Genomic DNA, 13,819 nt, shown 5'->3' on the forward strand with positions numbered 1-13,819 from the left:
ACCACAGGAGTGTTCTGTTGTCCCTCCTCAGAGTCAGTTATCTACCACAGGAGTGTGCTGTTGTCCCTTCTCAGAGTCAGTTATCTACCACAGGAGACTGCTGTTGTCCCTCCTCAGAGTCAGACATCTACCACAGGAGACTGCTGTTGTCCCTCCTCAGAGTCAGTTAAAGCAACCCCTGCCTGCCTCCTAGACCCTGGCCCCTGATTTGATAGTATTTCATGGGTTTAAGAAACATAGAAGTACCTTCACACAGCTCTCTGGTAGGAGAGTGGATCTGAGAAGCTCGGTCACTGGAGGCCAGGCTGTATAGGCTGTAGCCATGCAGGCTAACACAGGCCAAAGTGATGAGTGAGGCCAGAGTGATGAGTGAGGCCAGAGTGATGAGTGAGGCCAGAGTGATGAGAGAGGCCAGAGTGATGAGTGAGGCCAGAGTGATGAGTGAGGCCAGAGTGATGAGTGAGGCCAGAGTGATGAGTGAGGCCAGAGTGATGGGAGAGACTAGAGTGATAGGAGAGACCAGAGTGATAAGTGAGGCCAGAGAGATGGGAGAGACTAGAGTGATGAGTGAGGCCAGAGTGATAAGTGAAGCCAGAGTGATGGGAGAGACTAGAGTGATAGGAGAGGCCAGAGTGATAAGTGAGGCCAGAGTGATGGGAGAGCCTAGAGTGATGAGTGAGGCCAGAGTGATGAGTGAGGCCAGAGTTATGAGTGAGGCCAGAGTGATGGGAGAGACTAGAGGGATGAGTGAGGTCAGAGTGATGATTGAGGACAGAGTGATGAGTGAGGCCAGAGTGATGAGTGAGGCCAGAGTGATGGGAGAGACTAGAGTGATAGGAGAGGCCAGAGTGATGAGTGAAGCCAGAGTGATGGGAGAGACTAGAGTGATAGGAGAGGCCAGAGTGATAAGTGAAGCCAGAGTGATGGGAGAGACTAGAGTGATAGGAGAGGCCAGAGTGATAAGTGAAGCCAGAGTGATGGGAGAGACTAGAGTGATGAGTGAGGCCAGAGTGATGAGTGAAGCCAGAGTGATGAGTGAGGCCAGAGTGATGGGAGAGACTAGAGTGATAGGAGAGGCCAGAGTGATAAGTGAGGCCAGAGTGATGGGAGAGCCCAGAGAGATGAGTGAGGCCAGAGTGATAATAGGATGACATGTGTGACCTTATGTTCTCAGCGCCTGTAGAAATTAGAGTGATTAACTTCAGTGTCACAGTCATTCTTCAATTACATTTCAAGTCAGTCCGTTGCTCATGGTTCTCACAGGGGAAGTGAAATGAAAGGCTACAATGACTTGGCTTATAATCATGCACACTGCAAATGTTATGTAACTATTTTGTAAGTTCCTTGAATTGAATGTCTCATGTGCCTTTTCATTATCTGGATAGACACTTGTGGTTTCTAGCTAATGTGACACCAATGAAAGCAGTTGAGTGTGTAGTGAAGCAAAACGTCAGTGTTAAAAGTCCTTCATCTTGGGGAGACAGGAAGCGCGGTTGGCAAACCACTAAATAATACATCATGTTCATCTTGGGGAGACAGGAAGCGCGGTTGGCAAAACACTAAATAATACATCATGTTCATCTTGGGGAGACAGGAAGCGCGGTTGGCAAAACACTAAATAATACATCATGTTCATCTTGGGGAGACAGGAAGCGCGGTTGGCAAAACACTAAATAATACATCATGTTCATCTTGGGGAGACAGGAAGCGCGGTTGGCAAAACACTAAATAATACATCATGTTCATCTTGGGGAGACAGGAAGCGCGGTTGGCAAAACACTAAATAATACATCATGTTCATCTTGGGGAGACAGGAAGCGCGGTTGGCAAAACACTAAATAATACATCATGTTCATCTTGGGGAGACAGGAAGCGCGGTTGGCAAAATACTAAATAATACATCATGTATATCTTGGGGAGACAGGAAGCGCGGTTGGCAAAACACTAAATAATACATCATGTTCATCTTGGGGAGACAGGAAGCGCGGTTGGCAAAACACTAAATAATACATCATGTTCATCTTGGGGAGACAGGAAGCGCGGTTGGCAAAATACTAAATAATACATCATGTTCATCTTGGGGAGACAGGAAGCGCGGTTGGCAAAACACTAAATAATACATCATGTTCATCTTGGGGAGACAGGAAGCGCGGTTGGCAAAACATTAAATAATACATCATGTTCATCTTGGGGAGACAGGAAGCGCGGTTGGCAAAACACTAAATAATACATCATGCAATTATACCGTCTATAAAATGGTCATACAGTACATAACTTTTTCCACATGTCGATATGTTACAGACTTATTATAAAATAGATTAAATGACATGTTTTCTTCGTCAATCTACACACAATACCCCATAATGACATCACAATACCGCATAATGTTGAAGTGAAAACAGGTTTTTAGAAATTTTTGCAAATTTATTTTTAAAAAAACAAAAAAACCAGAAATACTATATTTACATAAGCATTCAGAGCCTTTGCTATGAGACTCAAAATGAAACCCAGGTGCATCCTGATTCCATTGATCATACTTAAAATGTTCTTTAAACTTGATTGGAGTCCACCTGTGGTAAATTCAATTGATTGGACATGATTTGGAAAGGAACACACCTGTCTTTATAAGGTCCCACAGTTGACAGTGCAAAAACCAAGCCATGAGGTTGAAGGAATTGCCTGTAGAGCTCCGAGACAGGATTGTTTCGAGGCACAGATCTGGGGAAGGGTACCAAAACATTTCTGCATCATTGAAGGTCCCCAAGAACACAGTGGTCTCAATCATTGGTCCCCATTATTTTTATTTCTACTTTGCACATTCTTCCATTGCAAATCTACCATTCCAGTGTTTTACTTGCTATATTGTATTTACTTTGCCACCATGGCCTTTTTTGCCTTTACCTCCCTTATCTCACCTCATTTGCTCACATCATATATAGACTTGTTTCTACTGTATTATTGACTGTATGTTTGTTTTACTCCATGTGTAACTCTGTGTCGTTGTATGTGTCGAACTGCTTTGCTTTATCTTGGCCAGGTCGCAATTGTAAATGAGAACTTGTTCTCAACTTGCCTACCTGGTTAAATAAAGGTGTTCTCAACTTGCCTACCTGGTTAAATAAAGGTGTTCTCAACTTGCCTACCTGGTTAAATAAAGGTGTTCTCAACTAGCCTACCTGGTTAAATAAAGGTGAAATACAAAATAAATAAATAAAATTGTATTCTAATGTTATTAACCAAGGCCTTCATAAACAACCAAATTATTATGTTTGCGATTGCGTATATTAAATATACTATTTACACTGTTAGAATGTTACGGTTAGACTGACTGCTCATTAGCGTGAAGGGAGGCCCAGCGGTTCTAGGGTTAAGGAATATATCAGTGAAGACCACCTCTTCCAGGGCAACATGAGACACCATACTTCTCTATATACTGAGCTAGAGGGAGGAAGAATTATGTCTAAATGAATTTAGGATGGGGTGAAATGCTAGTGCCTGGAAATTCCATTTACAGTTTCCTACGTCTTTCCATCTTTGTTGGGTTTGATCATTTTATCCGGGTTCGCTTACCATATACCATATGAATTTTGAAACCGCACATTTTATCCCAATAGACAGAAGGGGAAACATGGGAAGCATTGAACTACAGAAATTCTGCCATGGCAATATATTAATTTTGACAATAGATATTCACTTCTTCAGGATTGGTGGGTCCCCTGTGGGACGGTTGGGGCTAATGTAGGCTGATGTGATTAGCATGAGGTTGTAATTAACAAGAAACTTTCACAGGACATAGACATATCTGATATTGGCAGAAAGCTTAAATTCTGGTTAATCAAACTGAACTGTCCAATTTACAGTAGCTATTACAGTGAAAGAATACCATGATATTGTTTGAGGAGAGTGCACAGTTTTGAACATGAAAAGTTATTAATAAACAAATTAGGCACATTTGGACAGTCTTTATACCACAATTTGAACAAAAATACAATGGTTCATTGGATCAGTCTAAACCTTTGCACATACACTGCTGCCATCTAGTGGCCAATATCTAAATTGCACCTGGGCTGGAATAATACATTATGGCCTTTGTCTTGCATTTCAAAGATGATGGTACAAAAACAAATTTAAAAACAGTTTTTTTTCTATGTATTATCTTTTACCAGATCCAATATGTTATATTCTCCTACATTCCTTTCACGTTTCCACAAACTTCAGGGTTTCCTTTCAAATTGTACCAAGAAAAATGCATATCTTTGCTTCAGGGCCTGAGCTACAGGCTGCTAGATTTGGTTATGTCATTTTAGGTGAAAATTTAAAGAAAGGGGCCAATCCTTAAGTTTTGTTTGGGGATGATGAAAAAGAATGATGAAAAAGCAGCCACTTTGTACAAATGGTTCTGCAATCCTATTTTCTTAATTTGAGAAAATAGAGGTGTATGTAATAATGCAAAATCGATTCAGGAGGACGTTTCATGAAAAGTGTTTTATGTCTGTTTGGTGTAACCTCCCTTGCCCCCCCTTCCTTGACCCCACATCCCTAGCCTCCCCTTCCCTAACCCCACCTTCCTAGCCCCACAATCTCTAGCCCCCCTTCCCTAACCCCTTCTCCCTAGCCCCCATGCCCTGTAGGCCAAGTCCTCCCTGGGAGATAAATTTGAAAGCTTACCCGAAACAAAAAGGAGGACACAAATCAACAGGAAGAAAAATAAACAAAAGCAATTGTGTACTCGCTCGTATGGGACTGGCCATCTCTCCTTAGCAGTCGCAACAAACAAACAAATTGTATGGGAATAGCTTCCAACTTACACTGAGTGTACAAAACATTAAGAACACCTGCTCTTTCTATGACATAGACTGACATAGATTGACCTTATTGATGTCACTTGTTGAATCCACTTCAATCAGCGTAAATCAACGGGAGGAGACAGGTTAAATAATTATTTTCAAGCCTTGAGACAATTGAGACATGGATTGTGTATGTGTGCCATTCAAAGGGTAAATGGGCAAGACAAAAGATGTAAGTGCCTTTGAACAGGGTATGGTAGTAGGTGCCAGGTGCAATGGTTTGTGTCAAGAACTGCAACAGTTGCTGGGTTATTAATTTCCAACAGTTTCCAGTGTGTATCAAGAATGGTCCACCACCCAAAGGACATCCAGCCAACTTGACACAACTGTGGGAAGCATTGGAGTTAACATGGGCCAGCATCCCTGTGAAACGCTTTCGGAACCTTGTAGAGTCCATGCCCCGACGAATTGAAAAATGAGGGGGGTGGGGGGGCAACTCAATATTAGGAATGTGTTCCTAACGTTTGATTTACTCAGCGCATATAGGTATATTTGTTTTGTCCCATGTAGGGATTCAATGCATTGTGGGTGATTAACAAGGAAGCAGCCTCAGTCCGTGTGACACCTGAATATTATTGTCCGCTGTGCATTCATTGGTGTGATGTCATCTCTGTGTTAATATCCTGGTAAAATAACAATAACAAAGTCCAGTACTCAGCATATTCGTAATGTTCCTTGTACACACTTAAGGGGGATGTCCTCATCGTTGTCTTATGCTGAAGGCAGCATCATAGCCAATAGGCAAAGGCTGCGTGATAGTGCATGGACAGCATTCCTGAATATTGAGCCAGTCATAATGTTCACTCATACCATTGTGTCTTAGGTTTGAGCATCCCTGGCGGTGGAGAAATGTGTGTTTTCTCTTCTGGAAGGACAAGATGAGTTTTGCCGGGTGGATGAAGTCGCATCTCAGATGTAGCTTGTGCGGCTGGGATCTCAAATCATTGTATGTCACACTCTGTTTTAACAAATGTATCATATTTTGATTAAAACGATAACTTATCGACCAACATCATTGTGCAACATCATGGGAAAACTCTTGGCACTTTTCAGCTTGAAAAGTGAATTTCTATTGGTGTGGGGATTTAATAAGGGTGGCAAGTAGCCTAGTGGTTAGAGCGTTGGACTAGTAACTGAAAGGTTGCAAGATTGAATCCCCGAGCTGACAAGGTAAAACTCTGTCGTTCTGCCCCTGAACAAGGCAGTTTAAACCCACAAGGCCGTCATTGAAAATAAGAATTTGTTCTTAACTGACTTGCCAAGCTAAATAAAGGTATAATGAAAATAGTACAGTATAATGTAATATCTGTCTGAATGGATCCATCAGATGTTGTTGAAGAACAGATACTGTATCTCCTGTACTACACATTACCTTCAATAACATCACCCTCACAGGCTTTCTCCAATTACCCCCAATTACCTGCTCCCCAAGTTATCCTCCAATAACAAGTCCCCAATTAACCCCCTCCTGCCCCTCCCTCCCTACAAGCACCCCCTGGTGGCTGTGTGCTTGTTTTTTAGCCGCGGGCTCATTTCTCCCTATATCAGCAGCTCCCCTTCTCTCCTCTTCCTCTCCCTCTTTCACTCTCACACTCTCTGCAGGAGATACCAGACTGACAGACACTCATCCTGTCTCTCTCTCTCTCTCTCTCTCTCTGTCTGTCTGTCTGTCTGTCTGTCTCACCAGGATAAGATTTACTGTTGCCAGGTAGGTCAGAAGCAGAACAAGGTTGTGTGTCTATCATTGTTGTTTCACATGTCTGGTTACAGGTGTCTGTGTTGAATGGTGTATATTTTAATTGTTAGCACTTTTTGTTAATATCGTTCTGTCTACAGAGTGTTCTGTCTACAAGGTCTTGGTTTGGTCTCTCTCCAACAGGTGACAGAACTCTCCCAGTCTTCAGACTTGTCTCTCTCCAGGTGATGAGCCTGTGTGGTTGGCTGTGGCTGCTCTACTGTCTCCATGTCCCTGGGTGTGTCTGGGGTCTGGATGGAGGTGGAGAGGGGGCTTGTCGGCTGGAAGCTAAGCCCGTCTCCGGCAGTGTTTATCGGGCAGGAGATGTGGTCATTGGGGGCCTGTTCCCCATCCATGTGGAAGCCCCTCTGCCAGAGCAGGAGTTCAGGAGCATTAAGGGAAATTCTACCTGTACAATGTATGCAGCTTGTGTGATAACAGCATTTTGTCATTGTGTTTTCACCTGAAGGTAATGTGTATTCAGCTACCTCCTATCTCAATGTTTCTTCCTTTCTTCCGTCTGTCAGGTTCAACCAGCGTGCTTACCGCTGGCTCCAGACTATGATCTTTGCTGTGGAGGAGATTAACCGTGACCCAGCCCTCCTGCCTAACCTCACCCTGGGGTTCCTGGCTTCTGACACATGCCGGTCAGAGGGCACCACCCTGGGGGCAGCCCTAGCCATGGTGACCGGCAAGGAGACCTCCGTGGTGGGCACAGAATGTGGCACTACCCCTGAGGTTCCCGTCATTATAGGGGATGCCCGTTCCTCAGCTTCCATGGTCGTGGCACAGACCCTCGGGCCGTTTGATTTACCCATGGTGAGGCAGGGGTTGGATAACAGGTTGGGATGAGATGATGACTCTTTTCACATTACATTTCAATCTCTTTCTAGATTTCCCTCTCTCTAAAGTTTACTTCCTTCTCCATCTGCCTCTTACAAATTATAATTCTCTGTCTCATTGTCTATTTTGGAGCTCTACAGGCAATGATCTCTCTCTCTCTCTCTCTTTCTCTCTCCCTCTCTCCCTCTCTCTCTCTCTCTCTCTCTCTCTCCCTCTCTCTCTCTCTCTCTCTCTCTCTCTCTCTCTCTGTCTCTCTCTCTCTCTCTCTCTCTCTCTCTCTCTCTCTCTCTCTCTCTCTCTCTCCCTCTCTCTCTCTCTCTCTCTCTCTCTCTCACTCTCTTCTCTCCCAGGTGAGTTACTTTGCCACTTGTGCATGTTTGAGTGACACCTGGAGGTACCCCTCATTCTTCCGTACTGTACCCAGCGATGCCTTCCAGGCTCGGGGCATGGCCAAGCTGCTGCGTCAGCTGGGCTGGGTGTGGGTGGGACTGGTGTCAGAGGATGGTGACTATGGCAAGTTTGGGGTTCAGGTGCTTCTCCAAGAGCTCCAGGGATCTGGGGTGTGTGTCGCCTACTCTGAGGTCCTCCCCAAGGTACGACCTCACTCTGATGATCTGACAGTATACTCTCTCTTTTGCTCTCGGCTCTTTCACTCTGACTCCCCCTCTTTTCTAATCTAATAGAAACGCTCTATCTGATTTTCTCTGACACTCTTCCCTTTCTCTCACTGATGGTCATCCCCAAGTTACCATCTAAGAGAAAGATCAGGCACATTGCAGACACCATCAGAGGATCTACTGCCAGAGTGGTGGTGGCATTTGTTGGATTCGCAGGTCATTCAGGGGTGAGCAGTTACCAGTCAGAGTATTGTCAATGATTTGTAACACAGCTGTATCAGTGTCCTTGTGTCTTACTGTATCTTGATGCCCTTTACAGACACAATCATTTCCTAATTGATAATCATGCATTTCATCTTGACTATCTTGATCTTTTTAACAATTTCATTCTCCAGGCCCTGATGGAAGAGGTTGTCCGTCAGAACATTACAGATAAGCAGTGGATTGCCTCAGAGGCCTGGGTCACTTTCTCTACTATCGCCGCCCCAAAAAACCTGCCCTCTCTTGCCGGGACAATCGGTTTTGCCCTGAAGAAAGCTGAAATTCCCGGCTTGGGGCCTTTCCTAACACGCCTCCATCCAGACGGGGACTACCAGAAGTCCGACCCCTTCCTGAGGGAATTGTGGGAAGAGATGTTTGTGTGTTCTCTGGGGGTTTACCCCAGCTTGACACTGCCGTCCAGGCGACAGTGTACTGGGTCAGAGGTCATACGTGAGGGAGACTTTACACCTAAAGCTCACATTTTTTGTCCTGATTCCCAATGTTATCTCAGTAAAATAAAGTGTCAATCCTAGGTGAGGGGGAGAGCCAGTATGCTGACGTGTCTCAGCTGAGAGCCAGCTATAATGTGTACAAGGCTGTGTACGCCATCGCCTACGCCATACAGGATATGATGGCCTGTCGACCAGGGGACGGAGTCTTTAATGGTGGACAGTGCCCTGATATCAGGAAGCTTCAGCCCAGCCAGGTGAGAATAACATGTTGATCTGTTTTCAAGTTAAGAACACTAATGTTTCCAGTCAGGATATAGTGAAAACACTTTGTAAGGTTTGAATACTGAAGAACAAAAGCCACAACTGGTTCTAACTCTTAATCCTGTTCAAATGCCCTTTTCTCTTTCAGATTGTTCATTACCTGAGGGGAGTGAACTTCAGTACTCCTGTGGGGGAATCTTTCCACTTCGACATGAATGGTGATCCGCCTGCCTCTTATGACATCATCAACTGGCATGTGACCCCCGAGGGGACGGCAGAGTTTGTCCAGGTCGGACATTTTCTGTCCTCTGAGGGATCAGACGACCAGTTTCACATCGACATGGATAAAGTGGTGTGGGGTGGGGGCAGCGGAGATGAGGTTAGAACTGTTCAGTTTGGTGTGTGTGTGTGTGTGTGTGTGTGTGTGTGTGTGTGTGTGTGTGTGTGTGTGTGTGTGTGTGTGTGTGTGTGTGTGTGTGTGTGTGTTTGAGTGTGAGATGTATTGAGTTAATCACCCTGAGGCAGACATACAGAAGAGAGAAAGCTGGAAAAAAAACAAAAAAATAACAGTTGGACTTTATCTGAGACAGAAAGCTCTATCATCAACATGATTCTGAACGTGAGATATTTGTGTGGTCATTGTCCTGGCATAGTCCCCACAGGGGCCCAGCGAGCCTGTCTGTGTCTGTGTTTAATAATGATGATAATAGCAATGATGATGATGATGTTGATAACTTCTTCCTCTCCCCCCTCTGGTAGGTCCCTGTGTCTGTATGCAGTGCTGACTGTTCCCCTGGTACCAGGCGTGCGGTACAGAAGGGGAGGCCTGTGTGCTGCTTTGACTGTCTGTCCTGTGCTGAGGGAGAGATCAGCAACACAACAGGTAGTCTATCAACTGTTCTGATTCCAATTAATATTTTTCCTCAACCCTGATTGGTCCTGATTTGGACTCCTCATTCTTCTTCCTTCTCTATCAGGGTCAGTTGAGTGTATTAGGTGTCCAGAGCGGTTCTGGTCCAACCCTGATCGTACGGCCTGCATCCCCCAGCTGGTGGACTTCCTCTCCTACAGCGACACCATGGGGGTCATCCTGTCTGTCATCTCAGTTTCCGGGGCAACACTCACAGCCGGTGCCCTGGCCACCTTCCTCTACCACCGTCACACGGCCCTGGTGAGTTGAATCATATGATCATATAAAGAGGTACTGGACAGAGATGAGATTGTGTCATATAAGGATGGGACTTCTGTCTAAATTATCATTTTCTGTCTCTTTACAGGTGAAAGCCAACAACTCTGAGCTCAGCTTCCTGCTCCTGCTGTCACTCAAGCTCTGCTTCCTGTGTGCCTTGGTTTTCATTGGCCGGCCGAAGCCGTGGACATGCATGTTGAGACACACCCTGTTTGGTATAAGCTTTGTGTTCTGCATCTCCTGTCTGCTCAGCAGGACTGTGGTGGTGCTGGTGGCCTTCAGGGCCACTCTGCCTGGAGAGAACCTGATGAGATACTTCAGCCCCACCCAGCAGAGGATGGGTATCTCACTCTGCACACTTATCCAGGTGAACATCTAGTTTTTACTATATTCTTTAGGAATGTAGTTGTTTCCTTCATTGATCATATTATTTGTTTTCAAGATAACTCGTTAAGATAACTCAAGATAACTAGTTTTCCATCCACCTCCGTTCCCTTAAACAGGTGCTGATCTGTGTGCTGTGGCTGGCCTTAGCTCCACCCCGACCTGCTGAGAGGAGGGGCAGAGAGGGTCGGGGCCCGAGGGTCGTCCTGGAGTGTGAGGTGGGTTCTGTGGTCGGCTTCTCTCTGGTGCTGGGCTACATCGGCCTGCTGGCCTCCCTCTGTCTCCTCTTAGCCTTCCTGGCCAGGAAACTCCCAGACAACTTTAATGAGGCCAAGTTCATCACCTTCAGCATGCTGATCTTCTGTTCCGTGTGGATCTCCTTCATCCCTGCCTACGTCAGCTCTCCTGGGAAGTACACAGTAGCTGTAGAGATCTTTGCCATCCTGGCCTCCAGCTTTGGGCTGCTGTTCTGTCTGTTTGCTCCAAAATGTTTCATCATCCTCCTGAGACCAGAGAGAAACACCAAGAAACACATGATGTCCAAATAGAAACCACCAAGAAACACATGATGTCCAATTAGAAACCACCAAGAAACACATGATGTCCAAATAGAAACCACCAAGAAACACATGATGTCCAAATATTAACTTACACATGCTCATATCGTGATTTAGGGCTCGTCGATAATCAACAGGGGAATGTCCATTCTGTTTGGAAACATAATTTTCCTGCTATTCCTTCACTATATTACTTTGTTAATATTAGTGTTCTTATAATGTGTCAGGAATAAACACGTCTTATTGAACAATGCCAATAAAGTTTACGTAGTGTCTACTCATGCTGGAAGAGTTAGTATTGAGTCTGACAGTCTGACAGAACTTACAGACCCCTTACAGATTCCTTCGTCACCCAGTCAATGTGTGTGTGTTTATGTGTGAGTGTGTGTCCCTCATCATATACCAAAATGAAAACAGGCACATTCCACTGTCTGCTTACCCACTGTGGGAACCTCTCCACTCCCGATCACTCCCTCTTTATACCCAAGAAGACTCAAGGCTGTAATCACTGCCAAAAGTACTTCAACAATGTACTGAGTTAAGGGTCTGAAAATTATGTATCTGCGACAGCTCAGTTTTTTTATATAAATTTGCATTAATTTCTAAAAACCAATTTTTGCTTTGTCATTGTGGGGTATTGTGTGTAGATTTACGACGGGAAAATAACTATTTAGTCATTTTTAGAATAAAGCTGTGTTGCAGCCATCTGTGGCTAGACCGATGCAGTTTATTGTCATCAAGAACAAGGCATTGGCAAAGGTCAGTGAGTCAGCAGTTGGAATGATTATTATTCCTCCAAATGTGCTTATGATTTGAAAGAGTTTATTGCTGTGTTGTTTTACCAGAACACCCAGCTGATTCTTAGTCGTGACATCAGTACTTTCATCAATAATCAATGAGTAAGACTCCCAATGTCCTGTTTTGGTTCCTCATCAAATCACAAAATCGAATACAATGTTATTTGTCCCATGCGTCAAATACAACCTTACAGTAAATGCTTACTTACGAGGCCACAACCAAAAAAATACAGACAAGAATAAGATATAAAAGTAACAAGTAATTAAAGAGCAGCAGTAAATCAGCAGTAGCGAGACTATATACAGGGGGTACCGGTACAGAGTCAATGTGGAGACTAAATACAGGGGGTACCGGTACTGAGTCAATGTGGAGACTAAATACAGGGGGTACCGGGACAGAGTCAATGTGGAGACTAAATACAGGGGGTACCGGTACAGAGTCAATGTGGAGACTAAATACAGGGGGTACCGGTACAGAGTCAATGTGGAGACTAAATACAGGGGTTACCGGTACAGAGTCAATGTGGAGACTAAATACAGGGGGTACCGGTACAGAGTCAATGTGGAGACTAAATACAGGGGTTACCGGTACAGAGTCAATGTGGAGGCTATATACAGGGGGTACCGGTACAGAGTCAATGTGGAGACTAAATACAGGGGTACCGGTACAGAGTCAATGTGGAGACTAGATACAGGGGGTACCGGGACAGAGTCAATGTGGAGACTAAATACAGGGGGTACCGGTACAGAGTCAATGTGGAGGCTAAATACAGGGGGTACCGGTACAGAGTCAATGTGGAGACTAAATACAGGGGGTACCGGGACAGAGTCAATGTGGAGACTAAATACAGGGGGTACCGGTACAGAGTCAATGTGGAGACTATATACAAGGGGTACCGGGACAGAGTCAATGTGCGCGGGCACCGGTTTGTTGAGGTAGTACATTTAGGTAGAGTCATGTGACTATGCACAGATGACAACAGCAGAAAGTAGCAGCGGTGTAAAGATGGGGAATGGGTCGGGGGGCAATGCAAATAGTCTGTGTAGCCATTTGATTAGATGTTCAGGAGTCTTATGGCTTGGAGGTAGAACAGTCTGTGAAGAGGGTGGCTTTAGTCTTTGACCATTTTTAGGGCCTTCCTCTGGCCCCGCCTGGTATAGAGCTCCTGGATGGCAGGAAGCTTTGCCCCAGTGATATACTGGGCCGTTCGCACTACTTTCTGCAGTGCCTTGCGGTCGGAGGCCGAGCAGTTGTGTAAGGGTTTTCCTCCTCTTCGTCTGAGGAGGAGTAAGGATCGGACCAAGATGCAGCGTGGTAAGTGTTCATGATGATTACTTTAATAAATAAACTGAACACTATAAAATACAAAACAATAAATGTGAACATGAACGAAACCGAAACAGTACCGTGTGGCGACAAACACTCACACGGACACAAACACCCACAAACCAACAGTGAAACCCAGGCTACCTAAGTATGATTCTCAATCAGAGACAACTAATGACACCTGCCTCTGATTGAGAACCATACTAGGCCGAAACAGAAACCAAACATAGAAAAACGAACATAGACTGCCCACCCCAACTCACGCCCTGACCATACTAAATAAAGACAAAACAAAGGAAATAAAGGTCAGAACGTAACAAGTTGCCATACCAGGCAGTGATGCAACCAGTCATACTCTCGATGGTGCAGCTGTAGAACCTTTTGAGGATGGGAGGAACATGCCAAATATTTTCAGTCTCCTGAGGGGGTATAGTTTTTGTCGTGCCCTCCTCACAGCTGTCTACATGTGCATGGACCATGTTAGTTTGTTGGTGATGTGGACACCAAGGAACTTGAAGCTCTCAATCTGCTCCAATGCAGCCCCGTCGA

General features: G+C 45.0%; 1 protein-coding gene across 1 annotated transcript; it reads left to right on the top strand.

Annotated features, from left to right (window-relative positions):
- The first annotated feature begins 6,735 nt into the window (after positions 1-6,735).
- On the top strand, positions 6,736-11,549 carry LOC109906129 (extracellular calcium-sensing receptor-like). Its single transcript, XM_031789434.1, has 11 exons — positions 6,736-7,000; positions 7,110-7,401; positions 7,776-8,018; positions 8,171-8,269; positions 8,438-8,753; positions 8,837-9,009; positions 9,165-9,395; positions 9,776-9,899; positions 9,994-10,187; positions 10,294-10,572; positions 10,709-11,549. Exons 1-11 carry the CDS (start codon positions 6,771-6,773, stop codon positions 11,135-11,137), a joined length of 2,610 nt encoding a protein of 869 aa, XP_031645294.1. The 5' UTR covers positions 6,736-6,770; the 3' UTR covers positions 11,138-11,549.
- Positions 11,550-13,819: the final 2,270 nt, after the last annotated feature.

Source organism: Oncorhynchus kisutch, linkage group LG15 (assembly GCF_002021735.2).
Source record: "Oncorhynchus kisutch isolate 150728-3 linkage group LG15, Okis_V2, whole genome shotgun sequence".
Taxonomy (NCBI): domain Eukaryota; kingdom Metazoa; phylum Chordata; class Actinopteri; order Salmoniformes; family Salmonidae; genus Oncorhynchus; species Oncorhynchus kisutch.